Source organism: Neopsephotus bourkii, unplaced genomic scaffold (genome assembly GCF_033783945.1).
Source record: "Neopsephotus bourkii isolate Nb327-2 ecotype Australia unplaced genomic scaffold, CSIRO-AGI_Nbou_v1 NB_1723, whole genome shotgun sequence".
Classification (NCBI taxonomy): Eukaryota; Metazoa; Chordata; class Aves; order Psittaciformes; family Psittacidae; genus Neopsephotus; species Neopsephotus bourkii.
In genome coordinates this window covers 880,783-895,089 of record NW_026902197.1, presented here as the reverse complement: position 1 = coordinate 895,089, position 14,307 = coordinate 880,783, and the positions used below count along the sequence as shown (strand labels likewise).

Here is a 14,307-nt window from a genome sequence, read left to right as displayed (position 1 = left end):
AAGAAACCCTCTCAGGAATACCAAAGCTAAAAACGCCCCTAAGCTGCCGATTTGCTGCTTTTGGAAGGGACCTTCCAGACCAGCACTTACCATCACGACCACACACGTTACCCAACCGTCCCCTCACAGCCAGCAAACACCAAAACACCCCAAGAGCGACGAAGGTGACGGCTTCGTACCCGCAGCGGAGCGGGGCGGAGCGGAGCGGAGCGGGGCGGGGCGGCCCGGCCCGGCCCCTCGCAGCGCGGCCGCCCCGCAGACGGTCAGGTCATGCTTGCCTGGGCCTGCCTTTCCCGACGGCCCTTGCGCATTTCCCGACAGTCTGCGGGGCGCTGCGCTGCAGGATGATCCATGAGCTGCTGCTGGCGCTGAGCGGGTACCCGGGGGCGGCTTTCACCTGGAGCAAGCGCGGTGGCCTGCAGGTATGGGCAGCAGCGGACAGTGGGACCGGACCCGGAACCCGCCTCTCCATTCCGCTGCCCTCATCGATGTTTCCCTGCTCAGGTGTCCCAGGAGCTGCCGTTCCTGCACCCCAGCGAGACCAGCGTCCTGAACCGACTCTGCCGCCTCGGCACCGACTACATCCGCTTCGCCGAGTTCGTGGAGCAGTACACGGGGCACGTACAACAGCAGGTGGGACCGCCGCAGCGCTCCGCTGTGTTTTCCGGGCAGCCGCCGGTCCGGCCGGCCTGCCCCCGGCCCTAGGGTGTCCCGCAGCGAGCTCCGTGCGGTGTGACTAAGGGGGGCCGCAGAGCTGCAGAGGGCGGCCCAGATGCAAGATCTCGTCCTTGGGGAAGCAAACTGTAACGATTTCTGGTCAGTGCAGAAATCTGCAGTGACCAGTGCATAAATTCTGGTCACAGGTGTTTGTGAGCTGTACAGAGTGCTCATCCCTGTGTTGTAATGAGTCCTCCTCATGGTTTGTGTGGAGGTTTGAGATCCAAGAAGCATGCTTGGGTACAAAGAAGTTACCAGTGGTTCCCAGCACTTGCATCTGCCCATAGAAGAACCCAAAATAATTCCGCTTAAGCCGTCTTTGTGGCAAACTTCTGTTTTGTTTTGCTGGGGACTTTCTGGTGGGCTAAGGTGCAATCCAACGTGTTTAGACCACTGGCTGCTGCTGTAACATTGCACAGCAACACCATTACTCTTTAAACCTGCACTGGATAGCTGATGTAGATGTTATTGTTTGGTTTCAGGACCATCATCCATCTCAGCAAAACCAGAGTGGGTTACATGGCATTTATTTGCGAGCCTTCTGCACAGGTCTTGATTCAGTGCTGCAGCCTTATCGACAGGCACTACTTGACCTAGAACAAGAGGTAAAGGAGAGAGATTTGGAACAAGATGCTGTCCTGCTGCTGACAGGTTGTGGGAAGTTGTCATTTCTGCAATTAATATGCTAACTAGTAGCAGCTAAAGAGCCAGTATTTTCCTTTCCTAATCAGGAATGTCTTCCAAATTATTCCTGTGGGATGCTATTAAGAATGACTCTTAATTCTGATAGATGTTAAGCTCCCTCTAGCTTCAGTTCAGTAAGTGCCCCATCTGACTCAGAGCACACTGCTGCCTCAGACTACTGTGACTTCTGTTGTCTGTTGTAAAGGTTTAGATTAATTTCCACTAGATTAGTAGCTGTAGTATCTTGGCTACTGTTACCATGCAGTGGTTGTTATACCCTAAAATAGGACATAGCCCAAAATTGGGGGGGGGGGGAGGGAAGGAAGAGGGGGAAGCTGTGGGAATGGAAGATTTGGAATAGAGGCAAATTTGCTTTTTTTGACTTATCCATACCTGATTTTGATTTTCATTAATTGCTTTGTTGTTCTTGCAGTTTCTGGCTGACCCTCATCTTTCCGTCTCACATGTGAATTACTCCTTGGACCAGGTATGTCATATTAATAAACAAGTAGTGCTCTCCGGTTGCTCTTATCACTCCTGAGGTCTAATAAGTGGGTAGAATAAATAAAGGTTAGTCTGTCATGTTGTGCTATTTATTTTTACACCTCTACGTTTATAGTCCCTTAATCGTGTTTTTGATACAAAGCTTAGGTCTTCCGCCTTGTCCCTCACATATTTCTCACAGCTTGTGTTTTTAGCCTGAACCTCAGCTGAAATGTAGTAACTTCATGAATCTCAGTCCAGTGGAGGGAGAACATACTTCCTAAAGAGTCTCATGTCATGTTTCTAATTTGTGGAGAAAGACAGATAATAGTTTCATTAAATTATTGTAATTAGCTGCTGCCCCCACTTACTCAAGTGTAGTTTTTCTCTCTCCCTTGCATAGCAAGCTAATTCAGTATTTTGTTCCTTGTTCTGCAGTTTCAGTTACTCTTCCCCTCTGTGATGGTCATGGTGGAACAGATCAAGACTCAGAAGGTACAGTAAAATTGTAGCTAGTTTCTCTTGACAAGTTTCCTCTTTAGCTGATAAAGTTCTTTCTGCCCCCACTACAGACCTTTAATACTAGGAAAGAATGTGGTTTCAGTAATGGATGCTGTATTCTCAGTACTGTTGTATAAGCACTGAATAACTATTTTGCAGATCCATTTGCCCTGGATTTTTTGACTTTATTATCAGTATGGTCTTTGATGACTTGATTCACAGTATACTTCATAGCACAAGATGCTGCTGGATACAACTTATTCTCCAAGTGTTTTCTCCCACTGTCATTTGGGGGGGGGGAAGCAGAGCTGATGTTTCCAATCCACAGATAATCAGTTTTTGTTAAAGGAAATTCTTCAGAGAAGCTTGGGTGTAGAACCACACATAGTAGGCCTCATTCTTCACTATATGGAGTGTGTTACATCTTTCTTTTCTGTAAGACTTGTGCAGCTTGTTATGGCATTTTGCAGTGTTTAAATGTCTGAAAAGGTCAGTACAAATTGAAATAACAGACCTAGTCTAACCATGTTTTCTTTCTGCAGATTCATGGATGTCAGATACTGGAGACGGTCCACAAACATAGCTGTGGGGGGCTGCCTCCTGTTCGCAGTGCTCTTGAAAAGTATGTAGATACAATAAAGCTGTTACTTCATTCTTCTGTAGTAACTGGAGTTAGTGTAAAGGTGTTTTATCTTGTAAAAACAGTAAGATAATTTAAGATACAGTAAGATACATGCAAAACAGGCTTGCATGATTTAAAAGTAGGAGTAGCATGCAGTGAAAACTGTCATAGTCCCTATTTTTTATCTAAAGCAGACTCCTGACAGGACTTAAGGCTTTCTCCATGCTTCGGACTTGGGGCTGGGGAAGGTTAGGACCCTACGGTTTTTTATTCTTTGGAGGTCTACATGAACTGTTTTGCATATGGTAGACTTATTACTGTGTTTTGATGCTTCAAAAAACAGTGAGTTTTGCTAGGTTTGTATGTCCCTGGGGAGAAAGATGGACTACTTAAAAGGTAATTTGTGTTCATGCTGAAATGGTAATTGAGTAGAAACTGCAGGACTGGAAAGTCACTGCAAGCTTACTTAGACATCTGTTGTACTAGCAGAGCTCTGTGGAAAAGCCGCATATTCAGAGCATATGTTAGTTTAGTTTTGCAAGTAATCGGTCCACCTTCCTCCAAAAAAAAAATAAAAAAAATTCCACATTAGCCATTTAGCACTGCCATAATGCCTGACTGGACTTTCAAGGATGATGTACAATGGTTTCTTGATTTCTGTGTGGAAAAGCCTCACTGTACTGCTTTTGCCTTCAGGATCCTGGCTGTGTGTCATGGAGTCATGTATAAGCAGCTCTCTGCCTGGATGCTGCATGGATTGCTACTAGATCAACACGAAGAGTTTTTTATCAAACAGGGCCCCTCTTCTGGGAATGTCCCTAGCCAACCTGAAGAAGATGATGATGATCTAGGAATTGGGGGCCTTACAGGAAAACAGCTACGAGAACTGCAGGACTTGGTAAGACTGCAAGTCGTAGCTTGGCATCCTTTGGTTCCTAGGGCACAAAAAAAAGAAAAATACATTGTCTTTTGCTTCAGTGTGAGCTGTGGTGGACCAGACATATATTGACAGCTGGTAGGATGGAAAATCAACAGAATATTTAACAGGTCACATTTAGGCATAAAGGACAGACATCATTTGGCACTATTGCATAATCTTGGATAGGAAGCCCTATGGGTGGAATCTGTGATACTGTTATCTATTAATTGGAACTGCTGTATTCACCCTGCTCTTGACTGACTCTTTTCTGATTCCTTACAGCAAACACTCTGATCTGCTCAAAACAGGCACAGGTGGTAGTTTGAGCAATTGCAAGGGAAAGGTGGTGGAGAGCTTGGGTGTTGACTTGTTTTGTACCCTACTGGCAGCTGGGTGAGGTACCTTTCTTGCACAAGCGTTTGTTGTGCATATGTTGCCTAACATGGTCATGACATTACTGGAGAAAAATGTGCTTTGTGAGAATCGACAGGCTGCTGAGAATATGCCCAGAGTGTGAATTTAGGGAGCGACCTGCCACTGCAGTGGGGAAATGCAGTAGCTCCTCACATAAATGGCATATCATTAAAATGTCCTTGTGCAAAGCAGCTTAATTGAGTAATCTTACATGTTTTTGGTTTTTGTTTTGTGGTGTTTTTTTGTTGTTTTGGCTGGGTTTTTTTTGGGTTTTTTTTTTTATTTGTTTTAATTTGTTGTTTGTTTTTTTTCCACTGGGGTCTCTGACAGCGCTTGATTGAGGAGGAGAACATGTTAGCTCCATCTCTAAAACAGTTTTCTCTGCGAGTAGAAATGCTGCCCTCATACATTCCTGTGCGGGTTGCTGAGAAAATCCTTTTTGTGGGAGAATCTGTACAGATGTTTGAGAATCAAAATGTTAACCTGACCAGAAAAGGTAAGTAACATCTTTTTTGTGTCCTTTGCTCAGTTATGAGTGCCTGACAAGTACATTCCAAAATGCTATATTAGCAAATTCCTCAACAGTCACTGACTATTGGCTGATACTCTTCAGAACATACAGATGGTTGTGCCTGGACAGGCAGTGGTCCCAGTGTTCTGACTGATTCCAAGGGAGCAGCATAAGAACAGGATGAGTAAATAATACTTCCCAAACACAGTCTCAAAATTCACAGCAGCGAGTCACCATGTGATTTGCTTTGGATAAATAAAGTCATGCTTTCTTTTCAGCTTGCATCCTCATCCCTGAGGGGTGCAGACAGACACAAGGGCACATCTTGCTCTGAGTGTGTAAGTTGCAAAATGGTGTCATAGGATTAAAATGCATCCACAAACATAAGAGATTCATTGCAAGGTGGTTCCAGAGGTTGCTGTGGAAAAGAAATGAGTAAGATTCTTTAAGACAGAAAGAGAGAGGCAGTTCCACCTGATGCCTGAGAAGTTTGCATTGGAGATGGTCTTCAAATATATTCCTATACCATTTGGGGAGTACTACTGTGGGGAGCTGAGTGACATTGCAGAGAACAATGGACCAATTAAATTAGACTGTTTTCTTGCCTTTTGTAAGGCAAGAAAAAGGCCTTTCTTTGCCTGTATCTATATCTTATATAGATATATAAGTCTTATTATAATCTTAGTGCTTATGCCAATCACTGTTTTCCTGGTAATGTCTGCAAAAGGTTGGGGGTGGGAGGGAAAGATGCAGCATCACATGTAAGTCCTCCATAGAAAACCTTACAAAAGGTTTTTTTGCAAAGAAGTGAGTTGGAAAGAATCTTCTAGATTAGCTGGTTAAAAAAAAAATAAATAAATCCCCAAGTTCAAGCAGTAGATAGGTTTGAAAGGGGTGGGGGTAGGTGCAGAACCAAACTAACTGCTTAATGTGGCAAAAAAGTTGTGGTTCAAAGAACTAGATCAGTTCTAGAAAAAAAAGGGCTGTAAGTGGAAATCGTTTACATAGAAAATACTTGGGTGTTTTACTGATACCACCGCACTGCCATGGCAAATGTCTGTACTGTACTTGCAATAGTAATCTTGTAGCTCGATGCTTGTACTTTGAGGCCTCTATTTCACATTTCCCACCAGACCTGCCTGAAGAGTCTTTCTGCCCATGGTGCTGGAAAGGGTCTGCATGTCTCCAAATGGTATTCCTTTTTGTTATCCAAAACACTTTTCTCATTGCTGCACAGGCTCCATCCTAAAAAACCAGGAGGATACTTTTGCAGCAGAGCTACATCGACTCAAGCAGCAACCGCTCTTTAGTTTGGTGGACTTTGAATCGGTGGTTGACTGGATACGGAGCACTGTTGCTGAGGTGAGGTTCCCACTACTACAGTAGTAGGAAGATAACTACTACACAAGCTGAGAAGCAGTTCAGATTTGTGAATGGCTGGGATGGGGGGAACTCTTTAGAGTGACTGAACAAGTGTGTGAAAGCTGCAGGTAGATTTCATGTTCTTACTGGGCTTAGAGCTTCATGTTTCCCCAACTTCTAATGACTAAAGGACATTAACAAACACTGTGTGCTGTCATGGGGGAAAGAAGTCAAATGACTTCAGAACTTTTCATCATGCTTTCAGCATGACAGATGCTATCTCACTAGTCAAATTCTTTCCTTTGGCAATTTTTAGTCTTTCTTTCATTTGGGATAGGAGCCTGAGAAGGTGGGGAGGCAAGAGAAGTGGGAACAAAGCTGGGGTGAAACTTATTTCATCAGAATTTGGTTATTTTTTGTGTCATGGGCCTTCATGTTTCTTAGGCAGGGTTTCTTGCTGGAATACATCAAGAGTATTCTAACTGCTAGCATGGACTGCTCATGCACAGGATTCTTAGTGTGTTCTCTTGTGCATTACATAGCTGCTGTTTTGTATGCATCTCAAATATTTTAAGACAGCTACTGCTCTCACTGAATCGGTGTAGATAAATCTGAGGTGAGGTTTCTTCTGTTTGTTTTTTTTTTTGTTTCTTCACTAGCATCTTTGGAAACTGATGGTGGAAGAATCAGATTTACTAGGACAACTAAAGGTAACGTAACTGTTAGCTTGTTTTTGCTAAAGCAGCTTATCCTTTCTTTCTTACTTTTTGGGTACTGGATGAAATTCAGAGCTCTCCAGCTATGTTTTGAAATGGCAGAAGTTGTCCGAGCAATAGTGAAAATAGATAGTATCAGCTAGGGTGCTTAATATTTCTGTTCAGGTTTTTATATGCTTATATAAAAAAAAATTATCTCCACAGATTATAAAAGATTTTTACCTTTTGGGAAGAGGTGAACTATTTCAGGCCTTCATTGACACTGCACAGCACATGTTAAAAACACCACCTACAGCTGTAACTGAACACGGTGAGTTTTACTTACTTGTTTACTGAGCTGTCTTTGCTGTGGTATAGCAGGAAAATGGTTAGCCATTAGTACAGAAAAGCTCTATCTTATCCTCTAGATGTTGTTATTAGTTTTGAAAGAAGAGAGCACTTGTAAACATCTCAAAAACTTTCAGATGGCAGGTTTCTCTCCATCGTTGAAACTAGTGAAAATAGCATGTCAGTGTTGCCTTTTATGGTTGAGCATAAATAATTAATGCAAAATTAGCACTAGCTGCATCATCTTGTGTGGTATCTGCTCTTTCTTTGTTAGATGTCAACGTTGCATTTCAGCAGTCTGCTCATAAAGTGCTGTTAGATGATGACAACCTTCTTCCTCTGCTTCACTTAACCATTGAATATCATGGAAAGGAACATAAAGGTATCTACTTACTTTTTTAGTAGTGAGTTAAGAGAGGAGATGATGACCTTGTTTTCAAGTCCTATTACTTACCTTTCTCTAAAGTTAAATATTTTGTTCCTTTTGCAGTTACATGTGATGGCCTAGCTTGCTTTGGCTCTTAAGAAGAAATTCTGTTCTTTCTCCTTTTCTTCCTTGCCATGGTTGTCTTGACTAAGAAGATGACTTAATTCAGCACCTCATTTGTTTTCAGATACTTCTCAGACTCGTGAAGGGCCTTCCCGGGAGTTATCTCCACGTGAAGCCCCTCCATCCGGATGGGCAGCTCTGGGCCTTTCTTACAAAGTTCAATGGCCACTGCACATTCTCTTTACTCCTGCTGTTCTGGAGAAGTAAGTATTAGGTATGGTCTTTATATCTTCAGCTACAGGTTTCCTGATCTCAGGCACTTACTAATGTGTTGTGCGTTTTCTTCCTGTCTATGGAGAGAAAGGTAGAGCTACAGTACTTTTATCTTGCTCTTTGAAACTTTAGGATCATTCTTTCTACTTAGCCATATTGAGAGTACTTGTAATGACAGTGACACCTCCAAGATGCTAACAGATTTTGCGGACAGTGCTACTTTGACAAAATAGTGTCAGCTCCTCCCTCCTTATGGTGAAATTAACTTTGTGGTTTTGGGGTCAGTAATCAACAGAAACAGAAATCTGTTACTCTGAGATGGGCCATGACCTGATCTATCCTGTTGGCTGGCAGCCACCTTGTTTCTTTTTCTAGTCTTGCATTGTTATCTGCTCCAGTATCTGCACCCAAGGAAGATTTTAATCATAATCAACTTTGTATTTTTTGGCTGTAGGTACAATGTTGTATTCAAATACCTGCTGAGTGTGCGACGAGTCCAGGCTGAGCTACAGCACTGCTGGGCTCTCCAGATGCAGCGCAAACACCTGAAATCTAACAGAACTGATGCCATCAAATGGCGTCTGAGGGATCACATGGCTTTTCTTGTGGACAATCTTCAGTATTATCTGCAGGTCAGGATTATAGAGAAAGGAAAACTGTATCAGTTAACCAGGAACAGTCAGAAATGCATGGAGTGAGCATTGAAGCCCTGTCTTTCAAATTTCAGATTCTCTGTACCTTAAGAAAATCAGGATTCCCCTTGGAACAACTCTAGAACTTTCTCTGAGTTCACAGATTTAGTGCTACAATTATAGTCTTTGGATTTGTGAATCACTGAGTTTTACTGGAAGTGCGGGAGTTTGGGGCCTCTACTGCTGCTACTAAACATTTGTGATAGTCATCTCTGAAGTAATATCATTGAGATACCAGTTAAGATACTATCCTGGCTTCTTTCCTTGCCCTATTAAGTGAACTCCAGTTTGAGTTAAATAACAAATGTTGTGTGGGGTTTTTGGTAGTTTGGTTTTAAGAATTAAAAAGCCACATTCTGACCTTTTGAAGTAAAAAAAAAAAAAAAAACAAAAAAACAACTTTTCAAATATAAACAGCTGTTAATAGTAGGTATCATTTCGGTAACAGCCTTAACAGCTGAATTGAGGGGCCTAACTTCCTATATTATTCAGAGTAATCCCACTGAGCTATTGCACTGCAGCCTTTGTCGGGAGATTCCAGATGGTATTTCTCAGTGTAAAATTCAGAGATTACTACCATCAGGTACCTTCATTTACATGCTAGCTATATATTTTTTCAATACTTTATCTTAAAGAATGTGACCTCTTTCTATTTAGATAATACTTAGGCGTCAAAAATTGTTTGGGCCCCCCTTTAAGGTACTACTGTTGTATATAATACCCTATTCAGGACACAGAAGGTGATCCTCAGCCTCTAGCATAAGAGCAGCAATAAGGAAATTTCCAATAAGGAAAGCCAAGTTTCTTACAGAAAACTACTATCTGATCTGAAGTACTCCCATTCCTCAAGATACTAATGAGATTTTTTTCATACCAGGTGGATGTACTGGAATCTCAGTTCTCACAGCTGCTGCAGCAGATAAATGCCACACGAGATTTTGAAAGTATACGATTGGCTCATGATCATTTCTTAAGTAATCTGTTGGCTCAGTCTTTCATCCTCCTAAAACCTGTAAGTTGGTCTTGATTCCACCTTTTTCTACAAATTCTCCAACTGCCCTAAGAAACATGCCTTTTGAACAGGAATAACAAACCATCTTTTTTTAGACAGATCGTTGGTAGCCTCCTGCAGAGAAATCACAGTATCACAGTATCACAGTATGTTAGAGATTGGAAGGGACCTCAAAAGATCATCTAGTCCAATCCCCCTGCCGGAGCAGGAACACCTAGATAAGGTTACACAGGAACGTGTCCAGGTGGGCTTTGAATGTCTCCAAAGAAGGAGACTCCACAACCTCCCTGGGCAGCCTGTTCCAGTGTTCCGTCACCCTCACTGAGAAGAAGTTTCTTCTCAGGTTTAAGTGGAACCTCTTGTGCTCCAATTTGTACCCATTACCCCTTGTCCTTTCATTGTTTGCCACTGAGAAGAGCCTGGCTCCATCCTCGTGACACTCCCCCTTTATATATTTATATACACTAATAAGGTCACCCCTCAATCTCCTCTTCTCCAAACTATAGAGACCCAGCTCCCTCAGTCTTTCCTCATAAGGGAGATGCTCCACTCCCTTAATCATCTTAGTTGCCCTGCGCTGGACTCTCTCCAGCAGGTCCCTGTCCTTTTTAAACTGAGGGGCCCAGAACTGGACACAATATTCCAGATGAGGTCTCACCAGGGCAGAGTAGAGGGGAAGGAGGACCTCTCTCGACCTACTAACCACCCCCTTTCTAATACACCCCAGGATGCCATTGGCCTTCTTGGCCACAAGGGCACAGTGTCGGCTCATGGTCACCCTGTCGTCCACCAGGACCCCCAGGTCCCTCTCCCCTACACTGCTCTCTAACAGGTCGTTCCCCAGCCTATACTGGAACCTGGGGTTGTTCCTGCCCAGATGCAGGACTCTACACTTTCCCTTGTTATATTTCATCAAGTTATTCCCCGCCCAGCTCTCCAGCCTGTCCAGGTCCCTCTGGATGGCAGCACAGCCTTCTGGCGTGTCGGCCACCCCTCCCAGCTTAGTGTCATCAGCAAACTTGCTGATAGTACACTCAATTCCCTCATCTAAATCGTTGATGAATATATTAAATAATACTGGTCCCAGTACCGACCCTTGAGGCACTCCACTAGATACAGGCCTCCAACTAGACTCCGCCCCATAGACTACAACTCTCTGGCTTCTCTCCTTCTGCCAGTTCACAGTCCACCTCACTACCCGATCATCCAGACCACACTTCCTCATAAATATAAAATAATAAATATTATTTATTATATTATAATTACAATATTATTATTATTTACAATATTATTATTTTAATATTATTTAATAATATTATTTATTTTAATATTATTTATTATTTATTTAATAAATATTATTTATTTTAAATTCCTCACAAATATAGCATTTAGAGATAAAGCAGGTATAAACTAGAACAGATAATTGAATTGCAGTACTTTAATTTACAGTTGCTGAAGGTGGATGCCTTCCTAGGCATTTTAAATCAAGATTTCCCATTATTCAGTTAACCTTAATAACTTCAACTTTTGTTGCTCTATTTTTCTTACAAGCAATTTCATTAAAGAAGTTCCAGGCATAAAGCTGAGAACTGTATTCCTGAGGGATTCATTCTGAAATGCATTAGATTAGGAAAAATTCCCTTACTCACACATTAGAGAATAAAAATAGTTGAGATGTTCCGGAGTGGACTTTAAGGGTATTTTTTTATTGTTGTTTTAGTAAAAATATGTTACAGTGGTGCTAGTACTTTAATTAAACATGTAGCCTCTCAAACACTTTCCCAAATAAGGTTGTTATCAATGAAACACAATACCCGAGATCTTGTGTGGTTCATTTTGCTCTCAGGCTGTGGCATGAAGGTGGCAGAATATTCATGAACGAGTCAAACTTTGAAGTGTTACAGTAGTTAGATCTGTGAGCCATTTGGGTTTTCTTACACTCTTGAATGTAAGTTACCTTGATCAACTGATTAAAAAAGAAAGTTTTGTGAAAGTGAAACCAAAGCCTCGACCCACAGCTCTGGCTCTGCTTTGTTCTTCCTTCTCAATCCTGAAGCTGCAGTGAAGGCCTGCAGGCTGGATAGGGAAGGCAGTGTTCAATTTCTGTGTCTGTATCTTATATAGATGTATAAATCTTACTATAATCTTAGTGCTTATGCCACTGTTATCCTGGTAATGTCTGCAAAAGGTTGGGGGCGGGAGGGGAAGATGCAGCGTCAGATAGAAGTCCTTCTCTATATAAAACCTTCCAAAAATGTTACAGGTGCTCTGACATCTTCCTTACCGATTGGAAGATGTGGTATCAGCAATAACTTAAATTACGAATGCTGTGACTTTTCAGATACTAAGGACAGCTTCTTCTGGGTTTGACCACTATTTAAACTTACATTACAACTTCTGTTGTACTTTTATCCCTTGCAGGTTTTCCACTGCTTAAATGAAATTCTGGATCTTTGTCATAGTTTTTGTTCTCTGGTCAGTCAGAATCTGGGCCCACTGGATGAACGGGGAGCTGCACAACTCAGTATTTTGGTGAAGGTGAATCTGTGGTTATCTGAACCTGTTCTTCTCCCGTGCAAACATTTGCCTAAGTAGTCATACTGGCTTTAACAGCTGTAGAACAGGACTGAGTTTAAGCTGAAACCCTCTATATGAGTACTTGCAATGATTTTAATTAATCAATGCTTAATTATAGACAGAAAAAAATACACAGAAATTAACCTACTGGAATAGAAAAGGAGGTTGTTATCAGTTGGTGATTCTGCTCCTCCTTTTGGATACCTATCTGCTAATAATTATGGCGGCTGACAGCTTACCTTATACTGGAACACAAGCATCAATTCTCTTACAGCGATACCTTTCTTCAGGATGTTAAAGGGTTGTTTAAGCAGGAACAGAAAGGAAAAGCTTGTTTCCTTTCTTGAGAGTGCCTGCCCAGAACTGACATCTTCTCATTTGTAGGGATTCAGTCGTCAGTCATCACTTCTCTTCAAGATTCTCTCTAGTGTTCGGAACCATCAGATAAATTCTGACTTAGCTCAACTGCTGCTACGCTTGGATTATAACAAATACTACACCCAGGCTGGAGGAACCTTGGGCAGGTACGAGTATCTTCATGGTTGTCTGTGGCATTATCCTGAGGTACTTGATGTACAAAGTGATCTAAATGATCATAAGTAATTTTATTAATTGTGGAAGCTGAAATAATTAAGAGCAAAGTGTTGATAAACACTATGACAGAAAAGTAACAAACCAGCATGAGTTAACTTTTGGGTTTTTTATGCTTTCTCCCCATCAAGTTTACTTTAGCATGAAGTTGAACTAGTTGCTACGCTAGTTCATACAGGTTGAAAACTGCTGATGTGGGTTGATAAAGAGAGTGCCTTTCAGCATGTATTTTTAATGTCTACCCTTCTCTTGCAGTTTTGGGGTTTAAGCACTAAGACCTTTTCTTCAGGCCGTGACCAATGGCACGTTAAGCAGTGGAGACTGCCTGCCCTTGGAGAGCTTGCACTGAACTGAGTGTTAATCTGTGTCTGGCTCTTGCTGGTGAAGCCCTGTTTCAGAAGGAATTGGCAGGAAGTGCCACTTACTGTGAGGCTGCCCTGTGACTGCGGAAAGTTACTCCGTGTTTTCCAAGCTACTAAAAACATGCTTTCTACAGCCCTGCGTATATGTATGTTTTTAGGGAGGCAGTCTGTACCTCTTAAGAAAGTGAAAAAGCAACAAGAATTACTACGTCTTGACTCTTCAGCTGGACTATGATCTTTTGCAAGCTGGAGTATGGAGGAAGTGGTCTATTGTTCTTGACTTCTGAATAGAGCCATAGTTCCACTGCTTTACAGTACACAGTGTCTGCTAATAAAATACAGACTTGCAGGTAAATGAAGCCTGAGGGAAAGGGGGAGGAAGGAAGGATTTTTAGGAATCTCTTCTCATACAGTAGCATATCTGTATAAGTAAAGGAGCTACTAGTGGTGTCACATGCTTTCTCTATAAAACATAATAGATTTTGTGTGCTAATGTTATGCCCATCAAGACCGAAGTAGGAGCTTTGCCCTGTTCAAGACACAAACCTCCCTCTGCTGGCATAAAAGAGCTAGAACTAAAACTGCGGAGAAACACTCAGGATGCCAGCACTAAATGCTACTAGCGACTATCCTACTGAACCAAATAAAACCATCTTGTCACACAATTATGAAGAATATTGTCAGTGTCTGCACCCAGGTGCAAAGGGCTTAGAGTGGCACAGCATTCTGTTTCATGAAAAGCAGTTCTTGGCAGGAACTTCTTGCATGTTACCAAGATTTCCTAGTCTTGCTAAAACAGACTATCTTGCAGTAAAAATCCAGTTGGATGAATGGCAGAAGAGAGCCCTCCAGCTGTCACTGGGGTGTAGTATCAGCTTCCCCAGTTTGAACACAGAGGCTACCAGGAAACCACCCTTGCCCTCAAGGTGTTGGTATTTTCACACTATCTAAAGCGACAGCTCTTGAGAAAGTTGTGTGCCTGGGGGGAAAAAGGATGCTTTATGCACTCTCTAGATACAGTAACAACAGCCAGCCAAACCGAATGCCTGTCATC

At 42.2% G+C, this 14,307-nt stretch overlaps 1 protein-coding gene across 1 annotated transcript; it reads left to right on the top strand.

Moving 5' to 3' along the window:
• The first annotated feature begins 287 nt into the window (after nucleotides 1–287).
• On the top strand, nucleotides 288–13,918 carry TUBGCP4 (tubulin gamma complex component 4). The gene is made up of 18 exons (XM_061376656.1): nucleotides 288–422; nucleotides 505–633; nucleotides 1,200–1,322; nucleotides 1,835–1,888; nucleotides 2,323–2,379; nucleotides 2,928–3,007; nucleotides 3,704–3,905; nucleotides 4,671–4,836; nucleotides 6,089–6,213; nucleotides 6,873–6,923; nucleotides 7,134–7,239; nucleotides 7,531–7,638; nucleotides 7,871–8,009; nucleotides 8,474–8,651; nucleotides 9,589–9,723; nucleotides 12,145–12,261; nucleotides 12,685–12,824; nucleotides 13,147–13,918. Exons 1-18 carry the CDS (start codon nucleotides 345–347, stop codon nucleotides 13,157–13,159), a joined length of 2,001 nt encoding a protein of 666 aa, XP_061232640.1. The 5' UTR covers nucleotides 288–344; the 3' UTR covers nucleotides 13,160–13,918.
• The last annotated feature ends 389 nt before the right edge of the window (nucleotides 13,919–14,307 follow it).